The 23,927-nt window shown below is 54.7% G+C and overlaps 1 protein-coding gene across 2 annotated transcripts in view; it reads left to right on the top strand.

Moving 5' to 3' along the window:
- Positions 1-1,917: 1,917 nt before the first annotated feature.
- SELENOI (selenoprotein I) overlaps positions 1,918-23,927 on the top strand; it is a 31,690-nt gene continuing 9,680 nt past the window's right edge. For both annotated transcript variants that reach the window (XM_054652981.2, XM_077176414.1), the window contains exons 1-5: positions 1,918-2,096; positions 18,568-18,636; positions 18,927-19,035; positions 21,251-21,325; positions 22,630-22,892. In XM_054652981.2, the coding sequence (XP_054508956.1) occupies positions 2,049-2,096; positions 18,568-18,636; positions 18,927-19,035; positions 21,251-21,325; positions 22,630-22,892 (564 nt within the window). In that variant the 5' untranslated portion in view covers positions 1,918-2,048. The remainder of the gene's footprint in view (positions 2,097-18,567; positions 18,637-18,926; positions 19,036-21,250; positions 21,326-22,629; positions 22,893-23,927) is intronic.

Raw genomic sequence — 23,927 nt, forward strand, 5'->3', positions numbered from 1 at the left:
TTAAAATGAATAATATATGTGTTATCTTGGAACGTTATGCTGTATTAATCTCTTTTAAGTAGTGCTGTATTAAATTAAGTAGTGTGGTAAATATAGTTTTTAGTCCATAGCATAACATTAAAATAGAAACCATGTGATATAAGATACTTTTTGTAACTAGCTCAAGGAATGGAAAAGATGGTCAAGAAATTCTTCTCATGATCCTCTCTGGATAGAGATAACAGCAAGAGACACTAAGATCCTAAGAGAAGAATTATTGCCTACTTATTGGGAAAGCTCAGATTTCGAGGAACCAAGAAAATTGATTCACAAGATGGGGGGCGAAGCTGAAATTAAGTAGAAACACCCTTAGTTTAAAAAAATATTTAAATCATATATGAAATATATAAATATACAATAAATTATTGCTTTTAAAGGGTAATCCTTTTCTAGCAAGGTGTGCTTTTTGGCAGAGTGCCAGGCACCCGGACATCTGTAATTCTTTGCTTTTTATTGTCTCTTATTGTCCTAACTTTTATTACTATTTTCACAGCATACCAGGAAAAATGCATGTTTTATGATTGGCTTTTCACAAATATTAAAATGAATATTATATGTGTTATGTTAAAAAGTTATGCTGTATTCATTTTCTTAAGTAGTGTGTTAAATATAGTTTTATGTTATAACATAATGTTAAACTAGAAACTATGCTATGTAAGATTCTTTTTTTAAAGAGAGGAATGAGGTACTCTCACTGAGATAACAGCCACAGGACACCTAAATCTTTCAGAGAAAAATAATTTATTGCTCCCTTATCAGAAGAAACAAACTTCTTCCTGCCTTGCTCTGCCCTGGAGATGCAGTCAGGATTCAGAGGAAGCAGCTGACACTGACCAGACAGAATCCTGTGTTTGAATGGAATTTATGCATCATGGATGAGGTGTATGAATATGCAACAGGCTGTTGTTTTTAAGGGTTAATCCTCTGTTAATGGGTGTCCTTTTTCAGGCTTATTTTGCCCAGAAAAAGGTACCTGGACTGTCTGTAACTCTTTGTTTTTATTGTCTCCTATTGTCCTAATCCCAATTGTCCAAATTATTATTAGTCTAACTATATTGCTATTTATTAAACTTTTAAAATTTTAAAAAACAAAGTGATTGGCGTTTTTCACAATGAATATGTATTAGCATGCAGTATATAAGTTGTGTTTGGATCCTTTTGCCTTTGTACGTGAGGCAGGGTGGGAAGCCCTCCCCGTACCCCGACCGATTGGTTTTTGCTTATGTGCTACCCGAACCACTGCCAAATTTCTTTTTGTAACAACTGAATCATATTTGATTGCATTATTCTACCCAATTAAAACTGCTGCTGAATTTTCTGTCTCATTAAAACTGCTGCTAATTTTTAAGTTTGTGGTTTATTAAGTTAGACATATGGGACTTGATTTATAACATGGAGATGGAAGGGCAGGTGGGGAGGCCGGAGAAGACCAATTTTGCTCTTAGTTTCCCTTCCTCCCCTTGTTCTCCCTCCCTCCCCAGAGAAGCTGTGGCTGCCCCATCCCTGGCAGTGTCCAAGGCCAGGTTGGACAGGACTGGGAGCACCTCGGGACAGTGGAATTGTCCCTGTCCATGGCAGGGGGTGGCACTGGATGGGCTTTAAGGTCTCTTCCCACACGGAATCCATGAGGACTTAGGGAGATGAGAATGGTACAGGGATACCTTTGAGCCCTTTCTGGCACCTAAAGGAGATCCAGGAGAGACTTCTTAGCAGGGCTGGAGTGCCAGGACACGGAGAATCGCTCCACGCTGACCCAGGCCAGGCCTGGATGTCTTTTTGGGATTTTTTTTTCCCCGCTTTTCTGGCTCCCCTCACGCGTGGGGCCCTCCCGGCCGCCAGGCGGCGCCATCGCGGCGGGGCGGGGCGCGGTGACGTCACTGCCACGCCGGGTGGGCCGATGCGGCGGCGGCGGCCCCGGGAGCAGCGGGAACGGCCCCGGGAGCGGCGGGAACAGCGGCAGCGCCGGTAGCACTGCGAACGGCGGCAGCGGCAACAGCGGGAGCGCCAGCATGGAGTACGTGAGCCCCGAGCAGCTGGCCGGCTTCAGCAAGTACAAGGTAGCGGCGCTGGTGGGGGCCGGGCTCGGGGCCTGGCGCCGTGAGGGGGGCGCTGAGGGGCGGCCGGGGCTGGGAGGGGAGGCTGGGGTGCACGGAGGAGGGGAGGCTCCAGCGGGGCCTGGAGCCGCGGTGGGATCTCCGGAGGGGCTGCAGGGAGAGCCGGGCTGTGGGGAGGGGATGTGGAGGGGGTCCGGGGGTTTGGGGCGGAGGGAGGGGCTGCAGTGAAAGCTGAGATTTAAAGGGAGCGAAGGGGAAGTGTAGGGCGGTCCGAGTGTTGGGAGGGTCTGCAGTGAGATGTGGGGTTTTGGGGTGGGGGGGTTTGCAGAGGTGTGCGGGGTTTTGGGGGACTGCAGTGAGACCTGAAACGCGGGTGTGGAAGGGATGGGAGGTGCAGTGAGCCCCAGGGTTTGGTGGCTTTGCAGTGACACCCAGGGGCTTGGGGAGAGAGAGTTTGTGCTGCAGTGAGACCTGGGATGGTGGCAGGGGGCTGCAGGGGAACCTGGAGTTTGGGGATGGGGCGTTCCAGGGAAACCTGGGTTTTGGGGTGAGGCTTCAGTGAGATGTTTCAGAGTACAGAGAGATCTGCAGTGGAACCCCAGTTTAGGGGTGGCTGCAGAGAAACACAGGGTTTGGGGGGATGGTGCAGTGAAACCTGAGGTTTGTGGGCTGGGAGGCTGCAGAGAGACCCGGGGCTGTGTGGCAGAGGAATTGCAGTGAGTGAGAGCCGGGATTTGGGGGGGCTGTGGGTGCAGTGAGGACCAGTGTGGTAAAGGTGGGACCGTGTGTGACATGGGACCCCCTCTTTGCTGGAATGATCAGGGTGTGACTGGGAGCTTCTCCTCCTCCTGGGCTGGGGTCCAGGGAGGCAGTGGTGACCTGTCCCTGCACACAGCGAGCTCTGGGGCTGTGCCCCCCAGTGAAGGGACTGCAGAGGGGGCTGTGGGTTTCCCTGGAGCAGGGCCAGCCCAGGAACTGCCCCCATGGAGCTCCTGCCCGTGGGTGCTCCCTGCAGTCACACCCATGGAACCCACATCATTCCCATCTCCTCGTGCCAAGCTGTGTCTTGTTCAATGTGCTGGGAACCTTGGAAGGAATTGCTGGAAGTGCCAGCAGGCTCTGCTGTGGCATTTAAATCCCTGGGGCCTGATTTTGGGCCAAAGTAGGCGACATCCTTAACAGGGGGGAATGCTGCATCCAGTGTTTATGTAGAGAGGAGGGTGCTTTCCATATTTGTTTCTTCTCCGATGCCAGCCATGAAGTAGAAAGGTTTCACCTCACCTTCTTTGTTTTGCTCTTGTTGTGGAACCCGTCATGTTCCAGGGTGGATTCATCCAGATTCATCCAGAAGGATTCCAGGGTGGCTCATGGAGTGTCACTTAAGAGTGGGGACAATCAGGACAAGTCTGAGGCCTTCAGGGAGCACAGCTCCTCCTGGAGCCATCCATGGGGGCTGGGGTGGCCAGGGCTTGCTCACACTCCTCTTGCACCCTGGTGAGGTGGAGAGGAATGGATTTGGGAGAGGGACTTGGGATGATGTGTCAGGGGCACGAGATTCCCTGTGGAAGGCTGGCTGTGTGGGGGTTCATCAGGAAAATGTCTGCGTGTGTAGAAAGGCAGGGAATGACTGTGGGTTTGTGTGGGTGCTGGAGAAAGGTAATCAAAACACTCAGCTGTGAGCCAGGCCTCCCAAAGGGACTGGTTTGGCTCCTGCAAAGACAGTTCTTCTGCTCCAAGAGGGAGACTCTTGGATGTTCAGCCTGTTTCCAGTCCTGCTGGAGGGATTGGTGGGGTGGCTGCTGTCCCTCTCAGCACCTGTGCAGGGACAAGGGGGTCTCCAACTTCCACACCCTTCTGGATCGTGTGGCAGGGACCACAACTGCTGCCAGGTTATTTCCTGAGGGCACCTCAGACAGAAATGCTGCCACAGTTGAATCTGGGAGCAGAAGAGGAGGAAGGTCCCACACAGCACAAAAGCATCAGCCACTCCTGTCCCCAGTTAGGCACTGCTGGGGTGCTCCCTGGCCTGGCTTTGGAGCACAGGGCTCTGAGGGAGCTGTGTCCCAAGGACAGGAGGAGCTTTGCCCCACAGCCTGTGGCTTTACTGAGTCAGCAGAGACTGGGGCAGAGGTGGGTGGTGCCCTTAGTGCTCCAAGGGCAGCGTCTGTGCCCCACTCGTGTCTCTGCCCTGCTGCCTTCCTTGCTTGCTCCGTGTCTTGTTTCCTTGGGGAGCTTTGTTCCTGGCTATTTTAGCCTTGGGAAAGTGGCTGATCCAGCACAAATCTCAGTACTGGGTCACCTATTCCAGCCTTGATTTAGGCATTGAGGCTTGGCATGCTCTGTGCCCTTTGCAGCTTCCAAAGCTGGGTTACCTTGTCAGGCTCACAAATGGGGCTGGAAGGGACCTTAAAGCTCCCTCCCTTAAAGCAGGGACACCTTCTACTGTCCCAGGCTGCTCCAAGCCCGGTCCAGCCTGGTCTGGAACACTTCCAGGGATCCAGGGGCAGCCCCAGCACCTCTGGGCACCCTGTGCCAGGGCCTGGCTGTGCCTCAGCCTCTGAGCTGTGCCTGGCAGAAGCTCTCTGGCCACACACCATCGGTTTGGAGAAGAGCCAGTGGATTTGAGGGAATGTGGAGGGGGCAGCATGTCCCCAACAGGGAAGGAGCCTGTCCTTGGAGAGGAGCTGGTGTCCCTGGAGCTGACAGAGCAGGAGCACAGGAGCTTTGTGCAGGATGATCCCCAGCCCTCTCCAGCCCTGGCTGGGTCTCTCCTGCCGTGGAGTCAGGAGTGCAGATGGTTTCAGTTTGCAGTGTGCACGTTCCTGCTGGCTGGGGGTGAGGCAGGAGTGTGCTCCTGCTGTGCCAGGCTGGCAGGGGCAGGGAGGGAAGGGTTCTCTGGCTGCTGCTGGAGGGACACTGAGGAGCTCCTGAGCCTGAGGAAGCCGTGCAGCACAAGGTGCAGCGCTGGCAGAGAGGGGGTCATGGTTTAATGGTGCCAGAGAGGATTTCCTGGGGGTGCTGTGCCAGGAGCCGGACACGAGCCCAGGTGTGCCCAGGTGTGCCAGAGGCCACTGGGTTGTGCCAGCTCTGGGGTGGCAGCAGGGCCGGGGCACCTGCAGGGCTGGGGGCAGCTCTGGGCCCCTCCTGACACGAGAGACCTGCAGGGGCTGGAGCTGGGAAGGGAATGGAGCCCCAGGAGGGACTGAGGGAGCTGGGAAGGGAATGGAGCCCCAGGAGGGGCTGAGGGAGCTGGGAAGGGAATGGAGCCCCAGGAGGGGCTGAGGGAGCTGGGCAGGGAATGGAGCCCCAGGAGGGGCTGAGGGAGCTGGGCAGGGAATGGAGCCCCAGGAGGGGCTGAGGGAGCTGGGCAGGGAATGGAGCCCCAGCAGGGGCTGAGGGAGCTGGGCAGGGAATGGAGCCCCAGGAGGGGCTGAGGGAGCTGGGCAGGGAATGGAGCCCCAGGAGGGGCTGAGGGAGCTGGGCAGGGAATGGAGCCCCAGGAGGGGCTGAGGGAGCTGGGCAGGGAATGGAGCCCCAGGAGGGGCTGAGGGAGCTGGGCAGGGGCTCAGCCTGGAGCAAAGGAGGCTCAGGGGGGCCCTTGTGGCTCTGCACAAGTCCCTGCCAGGAGGGCACAGCCAGGGGGGGTCGGGCTCTGCTCCCAGGGAACAGGGACAGGACAAGGGGAAATGGCCTCAGGCTGGGCCAGGGCAGGCTCAGGGTGGGCACCAGGAGGAATTTCTGCATGGAAAGGGGGCTCAGGCCTTGGCAGGGGCTGCCCAGGGAGGTTTGGGGTGCCCATCCCTGCAGGTGTCTAAGGAAGGCCTGGATGCGGCACTGAGTGCTCTGGGCTGGGGACAAGGTGGGGATCAGGCACAGGCTGCACTCGAGGGTCTGGGAGGGCTTTTCCAACCTCAGTGATCCTGGGATTCTGTGCCTGTAACACTCCTGCAGCAGGGAATTCTTTGGCTGGAGGAAATATCCCTAAACTGGGAACAGAGGGACCAAATCCTGCTCTGTGGTTGATGTGTCCCAGCCCTGCCTGGCAGCTGCTGAGGCTTCCCCTGAGGCCGCACAGATGCCAGCTGTGTCTGCTCCAGCTCTTGGGACTTGTCAGCCTGGCCCAGGGGATGGCTGGTCCTGGCAAGCTGGAGGTCTCAGTATCCAATCTCCAGTGCTTGTTTTGAGGCCATGGAGCTGGATTTGTGTGTCCACATGCCAAGGGAGAAGCAATCCAGGCACCCTGCTCTGGGTGGGTGTTGAATGCCCTCTGCCAAACCCCAGTGCTCTGTTACTGTCAGGTGTGGGGTGTTCCCTGCCAGGACAGCTGCAGCCAGGCACTGCTGTTTCTGAGTGGAATCTTGCAGTTGGATGCCAGAGGTCAGGTTCTTAACAGCTGTCTGCAGATTGCCTTGTGGCCAGCTTCTGGGCAACCTCCTTCTGTAAATGTATGGGACAGTGTGAAATTGGGCCCTTGGGAGTGTTCACAGACGTGTCTGTGCTGCTTTGCTTCCTCTGCTGCACAGGGACTTTGGACATGGGTCTGCAGGGACAGGAGCCAGGGAATGGCTCCCAGTACCAGAGGGCACGGCTGGATGGGATCTTGGGAATGAGGAATTGTGCCCTGTGAGGGTGGGCAGGCCCTGGCACAGGGTGCCCAGCCTGGATCCCTGGCAGTGCCCAAGGCCAGGCTGGACACTGGGGCTGGCACAGTGGGAGGTGTCCCTGCCATGGCAGGGCTGGCACTGGGTGGGCTCTGAGATCCCTTTCCACCCAACCCATTCCATGGATCACTGCTTCTATGGGCTGCAAGAGCAGCTCAGGCTCATACAGACTGTGCCCCTGCAGGAGTGTCCCCTGTGCCAGGGGAGGCTGTCACAGCTCCTGCTGTGTCCCACAGCTCCTGCCATGTCCCACAGCTCCTCTGCCATGTCCCACAGCTCCCCTGCCACAGCCACAGCAGCTGTTTCCAGTGAGGGCATCCCCTGCATCCCTGGCAGTGCCCAAGGCCAGGCTGTACACTGGGCTTAGAGCAGCCTGGGGCAGTGGCAGGTGTCCCTGCCATGGCACTGGATGGGCTTTAAGGTCCCTTCCCATCCAAGCCATTCTGGGATTTGATGATTCTAAGTGAGGACACAGCTCTGCAGCTTCCCGTGTCCTTGGCACTTGCAGCCAGCTCCGATGGTTCGTCCCTGTCTTTCCCTATGCCAGTCACGTGCCCTGCCTCCTCTGTAGCCTTTTCTCTCCCAGCCTTGTCTGAGCTGCTTGTGATTCCACGTTGTCCAGCTCTACCCTGAGGGATCCTGTCCTCTGCTGGCGTCCCTGGTGTGATGATGGAGCCACAGGTGACAATTCCAGGGGCCCTGATCCCTGTGTGGCTCTTTGATGCAGGTCCTGTAGGAGCAGGGAAGGTGTTGGGGTTACAGGTGTTGTGCAGGAGGCTCTGGCTGCACATGGGTGTCTGCTGCCCTGGTTTCCTTCCAGTGTGAGCTGGGTGGAAGCACAAGTACAAGGCTTTGACAGGATGCCACATGGGCCTCAGGCATTCCTGGGATCTTATCCTCAGGGATCTTGGTCTGGAGCAAATGCCAGAGAAGGAGGAGGTGGGAATGCCACTCCTTACCTGAGGCACAGGAGGAATGGAGAGGAAAGGTGATGACATGTGTCATGTTTGAGTCCAAAGGTGAACCATGCTGGTGGCTCACTCCAGAAGCTTCTGGAACCAGCATGAGTTCAGCAAGAGGAAACTCAAATGAAGCTTGGGAAGGACCTTTTATAGCAAAGCTGCTGCTCCAAAAACCCTCAAACCCTTCCATTCTGTGTGTCTGAGCAGGAGCTGGTGGTGGCCTTAAGGGACCTAAAGATGCCCTTTGAAATGCTGTTTATTAGAGCTGACACTCTAAGGAGGCAAAAGTATGGATACTACATCCATTTGGATGGTGGGAATCCTGGGTGGGGGAGCAGCAAATGGGCCTCTAATCCATGTGATTGGCAGGCCCCATCTGTAGAAAATCCTTCCCACATTTGATTATTCAAGTTCTTAAAGGGTTTTTTTACAGGGAAACAACTCTATTCCTCATTCCCAGTGTTAGATGGAAAGGATGTTCAGAGGTGAGCTCGGAGACCTGGGGCACTGAATGCACCCAAGGGTCAGGCTTCAGGGATTGCAATTTATTGTGGAAAGCATTTTCCTTCTGGATGCTCTCTTCCCTTCCTTGCACCCTTCTTCCAGGTGGGAGCCCAGCTGCTGGTCCCATCTGTGCCGTGAAGAAGAGGTTGCTGTGCCCCTCAAGCAGAAACCCCATTCCTCCAGACCTGGAGTGCCCCAGGGAGCCAGGCTGTGCAGCTGCTGGGCTCTGGGAAGCAGATGGCTGGGAGCTGTTCTTGGCAGGATTCTCTAGGCTGCTCTGCAAACGGGAGCCCTGAAGAGATCTCTCTCTGCAGGGTGTTCAGAAGCACCGATGGCAGCTCAGACCGATGGAACAGCACCGCTGGCAGCCAGGGAAGCAGGAAGGGAAGCGTTTTGCTGCTGGGCCGTGGCCCTGAGGCTCAAGGGCACGGTGATTAAAGGCCACCCCCCAGCCTGCCAGCTGGGCTTCTCCTTAGCAGGAAGGGTGAGAAGGAGGGGAAGCCTTTGAGCCCAGCTCTGGAATCACTTTACTCCTTCCCCAAGGGCTCTCTTCATTGCTCTGAGACTGCTGGGTGTGTGCCTGCCATTAGACACATGCAGCTTCCCAAGGTGCTGCCTGGCACCTGCTGAGCACCTCCTAGGCTCTGGAATTCCCAAGTTAGAGGTGGTTTTGTTCTTTCTTCTCCTTTTCTGTGATTTAATTCAGGGCTTTGAGCCCCTGCCCAGCTTAGCATGTCCCTTGCAGCTCTGGTGGTGTGAAAAGTGCCGTGGTTGGAGGAGACAGCAGCAGCGCTCATGGATTAACTGGGAGCGACTCAGCTCACGAGCCTTGGCTGAGCTTCTCCCCCGTGCTAAGCAATGAGATGAGGGGAGGGGATTTGTGCTGCTTTCTAGGGACACTTCTGACGTGCTGGAGGGTTTTGATGGGTGATGAGCTGGGTGCCACTCCTGGCACTTGCTCTGGCTGTGTTTGCATCTCTTCAGCCAGAGCAGCCCTGAAATTGCAGCTGAGGCGCTGCTGGTTTCTGAGCAGTGGCCTTTGCTCTACAGGGTGTCAAAGGTACCGACCATGTGTGGTGAGGGATTCCCAAACTTGCCTGTTTTAGCCACACAGTGGTGGTAATGAAGCTCTTTGTGGTCAGGACCTACTGCATCTTCAGTGCAGGGTTTCTAGGAGGAACTTCAAACCTGGGTGGGTTTTTGTATGAGACAATGACTTGCCCAGGCACAGGCAGCTTGTGGTTGTGTTGGCTGCCACAGCTCCCCTGGACACTTCCAGGGATGGAACAGCCACAGCTGCTCTGGGCATCCTGTGCTAGGACCTCACCACCCTCACAGGGAATATTCCTTCCCAAGATCCCATCCAGCCCTGCCCTCTGGCACTGGGAGCCATTCCCTGGCTCCTGTCCCTGCAGGCCTTGTCCCCAGTCCCTCTGCAGCTCTCCTGGAGCCCCTTCAGGCCCTGCCAGGGGCTCTGAGCTCTCCCTGGCTCCTTCTCCTCTCCAGGTGAGCACCCCCAGCTCTCCCAGCCTGGCTCCAGCCCTGGAGCAGCTTTGGTGGCTCCTCTGGGCTCTGTCCAGCAGCCCCAGGTCCTTGTGCTGTTGGAATGCCCAGGGCAGGTGGGCTCTCACCTGGGCACAGGGGCAGGATCCCCCCTTTCCTGCTGCCCACACTGGGGGATCAGCCCAGGCCTGGGGGCTTCCAGGTGCCAGCACACACAGCCAGGGCATGTCCATATTCCTGGGTTCCTTGTCCTGTCCCCTCTGGGCTCTTCCCTTGGGGTGCAGGTGAAGGACACAGCTCCTGCTGTGCCCATGTCCTGCTGCACACATCCTGCATCCTTGGCCCACCTGAAGCAGGGGGTTGCAGATTTCTCATGGATGTGAGCCCAGTGGAGCAGCAGGAAGCTGCACTGCCAATCCCAGCTGTCAGTGTGGGCACAGAGGTGCTGTGATGAGCAGCCACAGGCCTGAAGGAGCAGTTGAAGTGGTGACAAGTGCTAAGCCTGCTGCTGCTGCCTTTGGCTCTGTGGCTTTTCCACCCTCTCTCCTTGGCATGCAGAGCAGGTCTGGGTCCCAGTTTATGCCTTGAGTGTTGCAAGGTGTGCATAACTCTCACTTAAACAGAGCGTGGGCCGCTTGTCAGCCCATCTTTGGGGCTCTTTAATTGCACTGAAAGTTTGCTGCAATGTTTACTGGTGTCTGTTGAGTCTTGGCTACAGGGAATTCCATCAGAAAAGTTACTCATGGCTAATGAACAGCAAGTCTTTGGCTGTCCAGAGGGTTTGGAAGAGAACTGGGGGGGCATTGTGGAAATTCAAGTATCACTTCCCATGGCTGGCTCCAAAAGTGGCCACGTTACAAGGGTTTGTGTCAGTGACCTGACTCACTCTGCTCCACATCTTGCACAAAGCTGGATGTCAAGTGTGGGCTTTTTCCTGTTAATTGTGAATTTCTTCTTTGTGGAGAGGCGGGATGAGAGAGAGGCAGAAATGTGCTTTGGAAAAAAAGGTTAAAACCTTTGAAAAATGTTGAAACTTGGGGGTAGCATTGCCCCTTCTTGCCTGCAGTGCCTTGCTTTACCTGGAATCATCTCCTGGTGTGTCTGGGCTTGTGGCTTCCTTGAATAGAAAAGTTCAACTTGATTTCTTTTTCTAGGGATTGTAAGAAATTCTCTTTTATTCCACTGACTTGTGCATTATCACAGAATAATTTGGTTGGGTTTGGATGGGAAGTGACTTAAAGATCATTCAATTCCAACCCTTGCCATGGGCAGGGACACTTTCCACCATCCCAGGCTGCTCCCAGCCCCATCCAGCCTGGCCTTGGGCACTGCCAGGGATCCAGGGGCAGCCACAGCTTCTCTGGGCACCCTGTGCCAGGGTCTGCCCACCCTCAAAGGGAATAATTCCTTCCTGTGGCCTAATCTAAACCCACCCTCCTCTGCTTCAGGCCATTCCCCTGTCCTGTTCTCGTGGTTGGTGGGTTGGGATCAAATCCAGCTCTCCAGAGGGGCTGAGGTCTTGCCAGTGTTTGATGGCCCTGGAGGCTCATGGCCTCTGTGAGGGGTATCCCAGCCTGGAGGTGCTAGGGCAGCTCACTGCCCCTGCAGGCAGCAGGTTTGGGGATATTCCCTTGGGGAGAGCACAGGGCTGTGGAAGCTTGGGGGTGGTGAGAGGCTGCTGCCTTCTCTGCTGTCACTGCCTTGCTCTCCTGGTCCCTCTTTGGGCACACAGACCTGGTCTGATCCCCCCTCTCTATTTTTTTGAAGCCCAGACCAGCTCTGGCAACCTAGGAAATTCTTCTGGCTGTCCTAGTGTTATTGTAACAAGTTTCCTTTTCCTGCATTTTTGACTCTGTCTTTTTTTCCCCCTCCCCCAAATCACTGCTCTGATCCCCCCATTGCCCCTCCAGAGGTTCATTGCTGACTGATCCTCTCCTACCTGCACCCCTGAAGGTTCATCATTCCCAGCCCTGAGCTCACCCTCTGTGCAGCCCTGTGCAGCTGATCACCTCCCACTGCAGCAGAAGCACTGGTGACCCATATTCCCATATTCATGGATATTTGCTGCTCCCAAGCACAGAGAGCTTCTGGATGCAGCTGGAATTGGCAGGATTTTTACCAGAGCATCAAGTGTTGATGTATCCATGGGGAAATGACTTCCCCAACACAACACAAGAGTGGGATGGGGTCAGGACCTGGTCAGCTCCTTCCCACCCCGGGGTGATTCCAGTGCCAGGACAGAGGCAGAGCCTGCTGGAGCTGCTGGGCTGGAGGGAGAGACTGCACTGAACTCCACCCTGGGAGGGTGGGCAGGCCCTGGCACAGGGTGCCCAGAGCAGCTGTGGCTGTTTCATCCCTGGAAGCGTTCCAGGCCAGGTTGGATGGGGCTTGGAGTGACCTGGGACAGTGGAAAGTGTCCCTGCCATGGCAAGGGGTGGCACTGGATGAGCTTTAAGGGCCATTCAATCCAAAGCAATCTGAGATTCCATGAGTCTCCAGCTGATGTCTGAGAAGCAAGGCTGTGAATATCAGAGTGTGTTGGCAGGGCAGGAATGTGGTTTTCCCAATGAATTAGCATCTGCTGTGGGGGCTGGAGCAGGAGGGAGCTTTCTGCTGAGTGTGGCAGTTCCTTATTGGGGACTGGGGCCTTGCTGGGACCCTGCAGGTGTTCACTGCTGGGCTTCTGCCAACAAGAGAGTGATTCTCTGCTGTAATTCTTGTAGGCAGCTTTGGGAAGAGAAAGTTGGATCCTGGGGCAGCTCTGGACCCCTCCTGACAGGAGAGTCCTGGAGGGGCTGGAGCGTGGCCAGGGAAGGGAATGGAGCTGGGAAGGGAATGGAGCCCCAGGAGGGGCTGAGGGAGCTGGGCAGGGAATGGAGCCCCAGCAGGGGCTGAGGGAGCTGGGCAGGGAATGGAGCCCCAGGAGGGGCTGGGGGAGCTGGGCAGGGAATGGAGCCCCAGGAGGGGCTGAGGGAGCTGGGCAGGGAATGGAGCCCCAGGAGGGGCTGAGGGAGCTGGGCAGGGAATGGAGCCCCAGGAGGGGCTGAGGGAGCTGGGCAGGGAATGGAGCCCCAGGAGGGGCTGAGGGAGCTGGGAAGGAGCTCAGCCTGGAGCAAAGGAGGCCCAGGGGGGACCTTGTGGCTCTGCACAAGTCCCTGCCAGGAGGGGACAGCCAGGGAACAGGGACAGGACAAGGGGAAATGGCCTCAGGCTGGGCCAGGGCAGGCTCAGGGTGGATTTTGGGAACAATTCCTTCCTGGAAAAGACTGTCCATCCCTGGCACAGCTGCCCAGGATAGTGCTGAAGTCTCCATCCCTGCAGGGATTTCAAAGCCCTGTGGATGTGGCACCAGGGGACATGGGGTAGTGGTGGCCTTGGCAGTGCCAGAGGATGGTTTGACTCAATATTTGGAGAGAACTTTTCCAACCTCAGTGATTCTGTGACTTTCTGCTGTGTTTTGGAGCATCTTTCATTGCTGGATGTCTGAACCCTGCACAGTGCAGCCCAGGCAGGAGGAGGGACACGCTGAAGCTGCAGCTGGGACACACAGCCAGGACATCCACAACCTCCCCACCCTTCCTGCAGCTTCCAAACCCATGGGCTCATGTGGTGGGGGCAGCTCTGCACTGCCAACACTCTCCCTTCTGGTGCCAGCTGAGAAGTGACCTTGGAAAAGGCAAACAGGGCTCGAGTTAATCAGTACCATTAGAGGGTGAGGTGACTCCTCACATGCTGGCCAAGGGTGGGCATAGGGCAAATGTGCCTTGTTTTACCTGGCACAGCTCTGCTCGCTGGGATTGGTTGAGTTTTCTCTGCCTCCTGCCTTATCTTGAGCCTGAGGGGAGAAGAGGGGAGAAGGTTCTTAGCCTTGTGCCCTCTTTGTATTTAAGGAGATTTGTAGGTAGCAGCCCTTGTGGACTTGCTGGAGCAGCTCTGCTGAGTGCCCTGATCCTGCCTGGAGCAAGATGGGATGTACAAATCCTGTACAAATCCATCTTTGTTTGCTGTCCTCAGCACAGGTGCCACCAGTGCTGTGCTGCCCCAGCCCACCTGGGTGTCACACCCCAACCCCTCTGGGCTCAGACAGCAGTGATGGGGTGAATCACACCAGGCCCATGGTGGGATCCCTGGCATGTCCTCTGCAGGGCCAGGAGCTGCACCTGGTGACCCATGTGGGTCCCTCCCAGCTCAGGATTCTGCAGGGTTCTGTGGCAGTGCTTGTTCTGCTGCTGGCTCTGGGTAACCAGATTACTTCAAAGCACAATTGTTTTTTCCGGGACAGGAAGACCATTAGTAGAATCTGGGCTATAAATCTGTATTTTTTTCCTCTTTGGACACATAATTGGATCTCCCAGAGGTGTCCTGGTTGCAGGATTAATGTTGGGTTGAAGCCATACAAGCCATTTGTGTCTGTAAATCCCATAAGGACGCCAGCCAGCTCGTCTGCGATGGCACCACAGCCACCGGGCCTGTCCCCAACTCTTGGGGTGCCCGTGGCTCCCTGGAGCCATCCTGGCATGGACAGGAGGCTCCTGTGTGCTGCCAGGGATTGTTGCTGCTGGTTTTGCTCTTTCCCTGAGGAGTTCTGACCCCAATCCCAAGGGAGCTGTCTGGGCTGCTTGGCTCCTCCCTGCAGCCGTGAGGAGAAGCTGTGTCTGTGAGCACGGAGCTATTTTAGAGCAGGGCCATTTACAAATGCCTGGCTGCTTTGGGGAAGGAGACTCTGGGGTGTTTGACATTCCTTCTGGGCACTTCTCCTTTTCCTTTAACCTTCTTTCCCTGAAAAGGGGGCAGTAATCCAGAGTCCAGGCTGGTTTGCAATCATTGGTCGTGATAGAAGAACGATTTATAGAGGGATGTGAGTCACTAGACCAGTGTGTGGAGGTCCAAAATACAGAAGGTGACACTGATTTCCAGTGAGGATGAGGTGAGGGAGTGATGGAGCCAGTGCCAGGCTCAAACACTGCTCTGTTTGGGGCTTCACAGGTGAAGAGGTGGAAGGGACAACTTTGGTAATGTTTGTAAGGAAGACCCTGACGAGGAAAAGCAGCTGGAGGAGGCTGGGCATGGCCAAGATGTCTTGGGATCTGTCCCTGAAGGGGCCTGGCAGCTCATTGGTATTCTGGGAGCAGCTGTCCTGGGCAGGCAGCCGTGTCCTGGCTGTCCAGAGCGCTGTCCCCAAGGGTGGCAGCCAGCCTGGCACCAGAGCCAGCCCTGCTGCTGTCCCTGTGCCCCAGGGTGTCCCCAGAGCGGGCACAGCATGGCTGGCCTTGCTCAGCACACAGAGAGGTGTCCTGGCTGGAGCCTGGCAGGAGCTGGGGGGCATAGGGAGGATCCAAAGCTGTGGGAGAGCATCCAGAGGGGCACAGACCCAGTGGGGAAGGGTCTGGAGGGGGCACACAGGGAGTGCCTGAGGGCACTTGGCTTGTTCAGCTGGAGAAGAGACTGAGAGGAGAGCTCATGGATGTCAACAGCTTCCTCCTGAGGGACAGCTCTGATCTCTGCTCTCTGTGACAGGGACAGGACCCAAGGGAGGGTCCTGGAGCTGTGCCAGAGAGGTTTAGGTTGGATATTGAGAAAGGTTCTTCCCCCAGAGAGTGCTGGGCACTGCCCAGGCTCCCCAGGGAATGGGCACCGCCCTGAGGCTACCAGAGCTCCAGGAGCATTTGGACAATGCTCTCAGGGATGCCCAGGGTGGGATTGTTGGGGGTCTGGGCAGAGACAGGGGTTTGACTCCATCCTCCTTGTCTGTGGGTCCCTTCTGACCCAGGATATTCCATGGTTCCATGGTTGCATCAGCAAACCTCTGCAGAGCAGCTGCCCTTTGTCCAGGAAACTGCTATTGCCAGCTCTTTGAGTTCTGCAAGCAAGGTGGGAACATGTGTGGCCATGGGGAAAAGCTCTTTATTGAATATTATCCCCAGTTCTTGCAGGGAGAGAGGGAAACTTCCCCAGCCACGAGCCTGCTGAAATTTCCCTGAGGTATCTTCCACGCCTTGCATCTGTTTTCTCGTTCCAGGCTGTTTTGGGGATAATGAGATTAAATCAGCCTCTCCTCCTCCCCTAACTGGTGCTTCAAATCCTATTATCTTGTAAAGCATTTGGAATTCTGCCCCCCAAAATTGCATTAAGCTGAGATGGAAATTCCTTGCGGCTTAGAGTTGCCTCCGTACGGCTTTGGGGTTTGTTCCTTCTTGCTCTGCTGCTCCTGTGGGGACACAACCTCTGGGGCTGAATCCCAGGGAGATGGACTGACCCTGCACAGGGAGGGCTGGGAGGGGCTACAGAAATCCTTGCCAAGGGTGGGATTCACCCAGATGGGAGCAAATGCTGTAAGATGTGATCCCAGCAAGACCCAGCTTGGTCCCTTATCCCTTCTTGGTCCTGGTTTGTTTCTTGGGGGGTGTTGCTTTGCCCTTTCCCACCACTCCTCTGCTTCCAGGGAAAAGTGGGGAATGCAGACAAGGAGAGGAGCAGGTTGGAGGAATCCATGGCTGCAGTGACAGGGGCTGGTTCAAGGCCATGGGCTGGGGGGGCACACCTGGAGCTGCTCTTTGCTGAGGGGTTTCCTTTTACCAACCAAACCAGATGTGGTACCTGGTGGGATGAGTCCAAAGGAGGCCACAGAGCTGCTCTAAGGGCTGGAGCCCCTCTGCTCTGGAGCCAGGCTGGGAGAACTGGGGGTGCTCACCTGGAGAGGAGAAGGATCCAGGGAGAGCTCAGAGCCTAAAGGGGCTCCAGGAGAGCTGCAGAGGGACTGGGGACAAGGCCTGGAGGGACAGGAGCCAGGGAATGGCTTCAAAGTGGAAAAGGGGATTTGGGTGGGATATTGGGAAGGAATTCTTGGCTGTGAGGGGGTGAGGCCCTGGCACAGAGTGCCCAGAGCAGCTGTGGCTGTCCCTGGATCCCTGGCAGTGCCCAAGGCCAGGTTGGGCCTTGGTCCCCCATCAGTTTGGATCTCCCTGGGGCTGGGAGCAGCCTGGGACAGTGGGAGCTGTCCCTACCCATGGCAGGGGCTGGCACTGGAGTTTCTGGAAGGTTCCTTCCCACACAAACCACTCTGGGATTCTGTGGTTGCAAATGGACTCGGGCAGGTGCTGTGCTGGAGCTGGGGGTGCTGTCCCAAGCAGGTGGGTGAGCAGCAGGTTCTGCCCAGCACTGAGCACGTGAGCCCAGGAGTTTGGTAGCCTGTGGAATTGTTCTTGGGACTCTTATAAAAGTGTTCCTGGGAGAAGAGGACTTCAGCCAGGGTAATCTGTGTTTGGAAGGGGCTGTGAGAGCAGATAATGGCTCGTGCTGCTCTTGAGAGCCAAATGATGTCAAATTTTAACTTTCTATCTGGAAGTTGTTTCATGCCTTGTCTAGATATTTGATTTTTTTATTTCTATTTTTATTTCCCCCACCACAAACACTCCCTGAGCACCTCAAATGTCATGAAAGTGGTGGGGTGAGGGGTACGAGCTTTCCCTCCCCATTCCCAAAGCTGCCTCTGGTGAAATCTCAGCTCCTCAGTGAAGAGGGACCCTCTGAGAGCCATCCTGCTCAAGGGGCTCCCAGTCCCACTGCTGGAAGTGAGGATGGACACTGGGACCAGCAAGATAACAAAGGGGTCACAGCAGAGCAGGTGACAGATGGCACTGCTGGGGAGACCCAGAGCATTTCTCCTCATCCAGGTGGGACAGAGCAGTTGAAAGGATCAGCATTTTGCTCCTTGCCTGTGTCCACTCAGAGAGCTGGAGTTGGCATTTCCAAAGGTGACAGATGGCACTGTTGAGGGGTAGGACCCAGAGCATTTCTCCTCATCCAGGTGGGACAGAGCAGTTGGAAGCAGTTGAAAGGATCAGCATTTTGCTCCTTGCTTGTGTCCACTCAGCTGGATCTGGCATTTCCAGAGGTGACAGATGGCACTTTTGAGGGGACCCAGAGCATTTCTCCTCATCCAGGTGGGACAGAGCAGTTGGAAGCAGTTGAAAGGATCAGCATTTTCCTCCTTGCCTATGTCCACTCAGCTGGATCTGGCATTTCCAGAGGTGACAGATGGCACTGCTGGGGGGACCCAGAGCATTTCTCCTCACCCAGGTGGGACAGAGGAGTTGGAAGCAGTTGAAAGGATCAGCATTTTGCTCCTTGCTGTGTCCACTCAGAGAGCTGGAGTTGGCATTTCCAGAGGTGACAGATGGCACTGCTGGGGGGTAGGACCCAGAGCACTTCTCCTCACCCAGGTGGGACAGAGCAGTTGGAAGGATCAGCATTTTGCTCCTTGCCTGTGTCCACTCAGAGAGCTGGATCTGGCATTTCCAGAGGTGACAGATGGCACTTTTGAGGGGACCCAGAGCATTTCTCCTCATCCAGGTGGGACAGAGGAGTTGGAAGCAGCTGAAAGGATCAGCATTTTGCTCCTTGCCTGTGTCCACTCAGCTGGATCTGGCATTTCCAGAGGTGACAGATGGCACTGCTGGGGGGACCCAGAGCATTTCTCCTCACCCAGGTGGGACAGAGCAGTTGGAAGCAGCTGAAAGGATCAGCATTTTGCTCCTTGCTTGTGTCCACTCGGAGAGCTGGAGTTGGAATTTCCAGAGGTGACAGATGGCACTGTTGGGGGGTAGGACCCAGAGCATTTCTCCTCACCCAGGTGGGACAGAGCAGTTGGAAGCAGTTGAAAGGATCAGCATTTTGCTCCTTGCTTGTGTCCACTCAGCTGGATCTGGCATTTCCAAAGGGCGGGGGGTGCATCAGGAGCCCTGTGGGGGTTCCACACAGATGTGGCTCAGAAGATTCCAGATGTCTGGCTGTTTCTGCAGGTTGCTGGAGCCCTAACTGTTGGTTTTTGTTTCCCTTTCCCAGTACAGCGCCGTGGACAGCAACCCCCTGTCCCTGTATGTGATGCATCCCTTCTGGAACGCCATCGTGAAGGTGAGTCCCTGTCCCACCCTGAGCAGGACAGCACAGCCCAGCTCAGCTCTGTAACACCATCAGCTGCTTCCTTTGTGGTGCCACTAATGAGTGAGGGGCAGCCTGCAGCCTGCCCCCAATCCCTGAATGCCTGTGCATCCCAGCCCCACGCTTCCTGCTGCCCCAGGATGCTGCAGCTGCTCCTGGCAGTGTTGTCTAACACCCAGACAGTGCAACCATGGCTGGAGCAGCACCTGCTCCTCAGTCCATGTTTTAATGAGTTCATCTGTTCTTTTGCTGCTTTCCCATAGATCTTCCCTACCTGGCTGGCCCCAAATTTGATAACGTTTTCTGGCTTCCTGCTGCTTGTCTTCAACTTCTTCCTCATGGCATACTTCGACCCTGACTTTTATGCTTCTGGTAAGGCTGCATGTTCCTGGTCAGGTGGGAAATCTGTGTCACCTCCTCTGCTGGGAATTGGTGAGGCCTCTGGGTCTGAACCTTCCCAAAGTGACTGGGACAGAGGAGGGGATTGAACTCGCTGGGTTTTGTGACAAGGACTTGTTCAGGTGTGGCACCTTCCCTCTGGCTGCCAGGGAAAGGTGCTCCTGGCTGCCAGTGGGTGGGACAGGGAGGAGGAGACACCTGGAATCTTGGGCTGGAATTGGCTCTGCCTGCAGAGCAATCAACCCAGTGCTCGTGTTTGAAAATCCAACAGGAAAATGTTAGGAAGTGCTGCTTCCCTGAAATCAGCAGGTAGAGCCTTGTTCTTCCTGTCCCAGCTCATTCCCCTCTTGGCAAAACCAGCAGCACATCAGACTAACAAGGCCAAATCCTCTTTCTGAGCTTCACCATTCACAGCTTTAAACTTTTCTAACAGTCCCCATGTTCATCTGCCTGCGAATCCAATAGTTCAGTCGTGTTCCTTTGCACATGGAGGAGTCCCAGGGAAAGGATTAATGCAGTGTGATAAATTCTCAGGAGCTTCTCCTCCATGTTTTTCTCTCCCTTAGACCCTGCCACATCTGGTTTAGGTTGCTCAGGGGAGTTTGTGGAGTTCTAAACTGGGCCCATCACCAAAACAGTTACATGGCACCAATCCTGCTTTCTTGGGATTGCCTTTATGGGTAGACAAGTCAAAGCTGGTGAAGGTTCAGGTGACACCTGTGGCTGTTGGCCAGGGTTTGGGCTGTTAAGGTCCATGAGCCATGAGAACAAAAGCTGTCAGTAGCTCAAGGTGAAAACCCCCAGGACATCAGACATCCAGAATCATGGAACCCCACAATGGTTTGGGTTGAAGGAACCTTAAAGCCCATCCAGTCCCACCTCCTGCCAGGGCCAGAGACACCTTCCACTATCCCAAGTTGCTCCAAGCCCCAGTGTCCCATCTAATCTTGCCCTCTGGCAATGGAAAGCCATTCCCCCTTATCCTGTCCCTCCAGGCCCTTGTCTCACCCTCTCCAGCTCTCCTGGAGGCTCTTTAGGCCCTGGAAGGACTCTAAGAGTTCCCTGGAGCCTTCTCTTCTCCAGGCAGGACATCCCCAACTCTCCCAGCCTCTCAAAAATTGCCTTTGGAAGGATGGAGAAGCTCATGGCTTGGGACCCTTTCACATACATGTTTTGCATGTCCTGCTTGGAGAGAGAACTTTTCCTGGTGCTGCTCCAGAATTTTGTGCCTTCTCTCCTCCTTGGATGGCTTTGCAGATGTGATGCCCTCCCTCCCTTTGCTGCTGGAAGGAAACAGGAGGTGACATTTCACAGGGTCACTGTTCCCCCAGGAGGCCTCCCTGTGCCCTCCCTGTGCCAAGGATCCATGCCTCCTCCTGCCCTTCTCTTTGGGCTCCCTGGTGGCAGCCTACCATGAGATCCATTAGGAAATAAATATTAACAGGGGAGAAAGGTGCTGGGCAAGAAGAATGGGCTGTTACCCTGCTTCTACCACAACCAACACAGTGTGGGTATTAATCAGCATGCTGAAAGTCCCAAATTAGATTTTATTTTGGGTGGTAGCTTGAATCTGGATCATGTTCACATTCATTCCATTTTTCTCATGATACAAAATCAAACATTGTCCATCAGAGGAGAAATGGAAGGTGTGTGATCCCAGGAAATTTCACAAAGCCTTGGTGCACGAGTGTGGGTATGGGGTGAGGTGCAGCCAGCTCTGCTGGCTGGCTGCCCCAGCCCTGCTGGAGGAGGTGGAGGTGCTGCTAGGGAAGAGCTGGGTTTCCATTGGCAGGATGGGACTGGAGACTGGGTGGGGAATCCTGGCATGTTCCTGCGGGGGCAGGGAGTTGCCACATCCAAGAGCCTGCCCTGGATGCTCTGTGAGCCAGTGACTGAGGAGTGTCCTCTGCACACACAGTGCCTGCAGTGGCACTGCAGAACTGGCCCCAGGTCTCAGATCCCATGATTTTGGGGAGCTGGGAGCAAAGGACAAACATATCCTGAAAGGCAAAGTCCTCACTGACCTGGTTTCATGAGCTGTTATGGGGCAGCTCTGCCATCACATCCTGCAAAGCTCACATCCCAGATTCGCTGTTTGAGTCCTTGTGGCTGTGCTTTTTGGGCCAAAAGAAACCCTCAGGGAGCACATCCTGAACTGTCCTGACTCTGCTCTGTCTGATCCCTGCAGCTCCTGATCACCAGCACGTTCCAAACGGCGTGTGGATCGTGGTGGGGCTCCTCAACTTCATGGCCTACACGTTAGGTAAGAGTTCTCAGGGTCACCCACTCGTGCTGTGCTTGTGTTGTCCCCTCTCTCCCCATGGGAAGTGTTACATTCTGTGCTCCCAGCAGTTTCTGGGAGCTGCTTTGCAATTTGGAGACAAGGAAGTTGTCCCAGAGCATCTGGTGGGAAAGGAGGATACTGGAACTGACTTTGAGGTGAACTGTGAAACTCTGTCTTAGATTTGCTCTAAATAATCAGATCATCCCAGAATGGTTTGGGTTGGAAAGGACCTGCAAAATCCTCTAGTTCTACCTCCTGCTGTGGGCAGGGACACTTTCCACTATCCCAAATGTAGGAAATGAATTTGTAGAGAATTCTTGAAGTCTGATAAAGGTTCACACAGTATGCATTTGTTTGTAAACAATCAAAACACGCCTATGTAAACATGCCTAATCTGACACCAGGTTGCTCCAACCCCCATCCAGGCTGGCCTTGGACCCTCCCAGGGACCCAGGGGCAGTCACAGTTTCTCTGGCCAACCTGTGCCAAAGCCTCACAGCCAAGAATTCCTCCCCAATATCCCACCCCAATTTCCCCTTTTCCACTTTGAAGCCATTCCCTGTGTCCTCTTCCTCCATCCCTTGTCCCAAGTCCCTCTCCAGCTCTCTTGGACCTCCCTTAGGCACAGGAAGAGGCTGCCTTAAGGAATAGAAAGGAAATACAAGGAAATAAATAAAATTTCATCAGGCTGTTCCATTTTCCAGCCTGCCATGGAGCAGGGATGGGAAGTCCCCTCACTGATTGAGGGTGGAGGTGGGGAAAGCTGCTGTTCTCTGGCCCTTTGCTTTGTGTGGAGTGTCCAGGAGAGCTCCATGTGTAGGAATGTGCCCCCTGTTGATGGAGTGACTGAATTATTCTTTATCTGCTTAAAAAGGCAAAAAGCCCAGAAGTTTTTCTCCCAATTTGGTACAAAGACACCTCATAGGACCTTTGGGACTTCAGCTCAGACCTGGGGCTGTCCGATTAGACAGAGGCCAAGAGGTCCCACCTGGTTAATTCACTAGAAAAAGAAGAGAACAAAGGAAATAATCGCTTTTGTGGGGTATTTTAGCAGGAGCAAGAACCTCTTGCCTCCAGCTCATTTTTTCTCTGTAAGAGCTTTGTTAATTTGCCTTTTATTAAACCTTTTTCTATTTCCAACACCACCTCAGAAGCCATCCTGCTGATTTTTCTGCCGTTCTGGGTAGCTGAGCTACCTCAGGTGTGATGTATTTCTCCGAGAGCTCCTAAGACCTGGCTCAAAGACTTTACCACATCATCCATTTCTGTCTCCCTCTTGCCAGATGGTGTTGATGGCAAGCAGGCACGCCGGACCAACTCCAGCACGCCCCTGGGAGAGCTCTTTGACCACGGCCTGGACAGCTGGGCCTGCGTGTACTTTGTGGTCACCGTCTACTCCACCTTCGGCCGCGGCTCCACCGGCGTCAGCGTCTTCGTGCTCTACCTCCTGCTCTGGGTGGTCTTGTTTTCCTTCATCCTCTCCCACTGGGAGAAGTATAACACAGGGATTCTCTTCCTGCCCTGGGGATATGACGTCAGCCAGGTGGTGAGTTCACGCCCTTGGAAGCTGCGGGGTGCAGTGCTGCCCGCTGAGGGATGTGTTCTGCTGTGGATCCAAAGCCTTGTCAGGCATGGAGTATGTCCATGGACGTGGAGTCTCCATGACAAACAAGGCTGGAAGGATGGACGTGGCTTTGGCTCTCCTCTCCCTGCTTCCTGCATCTTCTGCCCACTGGAATTGGTGCTTTATGTAGTTCTCTACATGGTACCAGTGTGGGTAAAGCCTGGAGGTTTGGGATGCCTTTTGGTACTTACCAGGATCTGGGTAGTACCAAAATTTCAAAAATTCAGCAGAGGTAATTGGCTTGTTAATTGCTGTTCCTGAAGCAAAGATTCCTGGGGCGGTGCCCCCTCCAGACCATGGTCCCTGGGCAGTGGGTGTTGAGACTGATGGTGATGGACCCTTTGGGATGTTGGTGTGTCCATCCCTCCTTAAGGAATTCTCTGCAGGAAGCTCTTCCTGAAGAGAACTGGGACCTGGGGGTGAGGCAGCTCACCTGGACTGCTGGCAGTGCCTTCCTCCAGCCCAGGGGGCTCCAAGCTTGTCCAGCCTGGCCCTGGACATTTCCAGGGATGAGGGAGCCACAGCTTCTCTGGGCAATCACCCTCATTTTAAAAAAGCTTCTTCCTTTTAACTCATTATCTTATGTCCATTTATTTATCCTCTGGTTTGTCAGGTGCTGGGTGGGAAATGCAGCGAGTTGGAAGGAGAGTTCAATTAATGCAGCTGCATTAATTGGAATAATCATTTCTCCTACTACAAGGAGACCAGAGCTGGTCCCTGACTGTACTCTGATCCTTTCTCCCAAAATGTTGCTTAACCCAGGTCTTTGAGCTGCCTGCTGGAGAAAGGCAGGGGTGGAGGGCAGAGCAGCGTGTTCCACCCAGCTTCAGGGGACTATTAAAGCTGAAATAGCCCTGGTGAGCTTCTCCCTGTAATCCAGCAGCTGATGGATAAGGAAGAGTCCCTGAATGACCCCTCCAGGGTCACTGCAACTTGTGTAAAACCTGTGCTGTGGTC

The sequence above is a fragment of the Agelaius phoeniceus genome, chromosome 3 (genome assembly GCF_051311805.1).
Source record: "Agelaius phoeniceus isolate bAgePho1 chromosome 3, bAgePho1.hap1, whole genome shotgun sequence".
NCBI classification, from domain to species: domain Eukaryota; kingdom Metazoa; phylum Chordata; class Aves; order Passeriformes; family Icteridae; genus Agelaius; species Agelaius phoeniceus.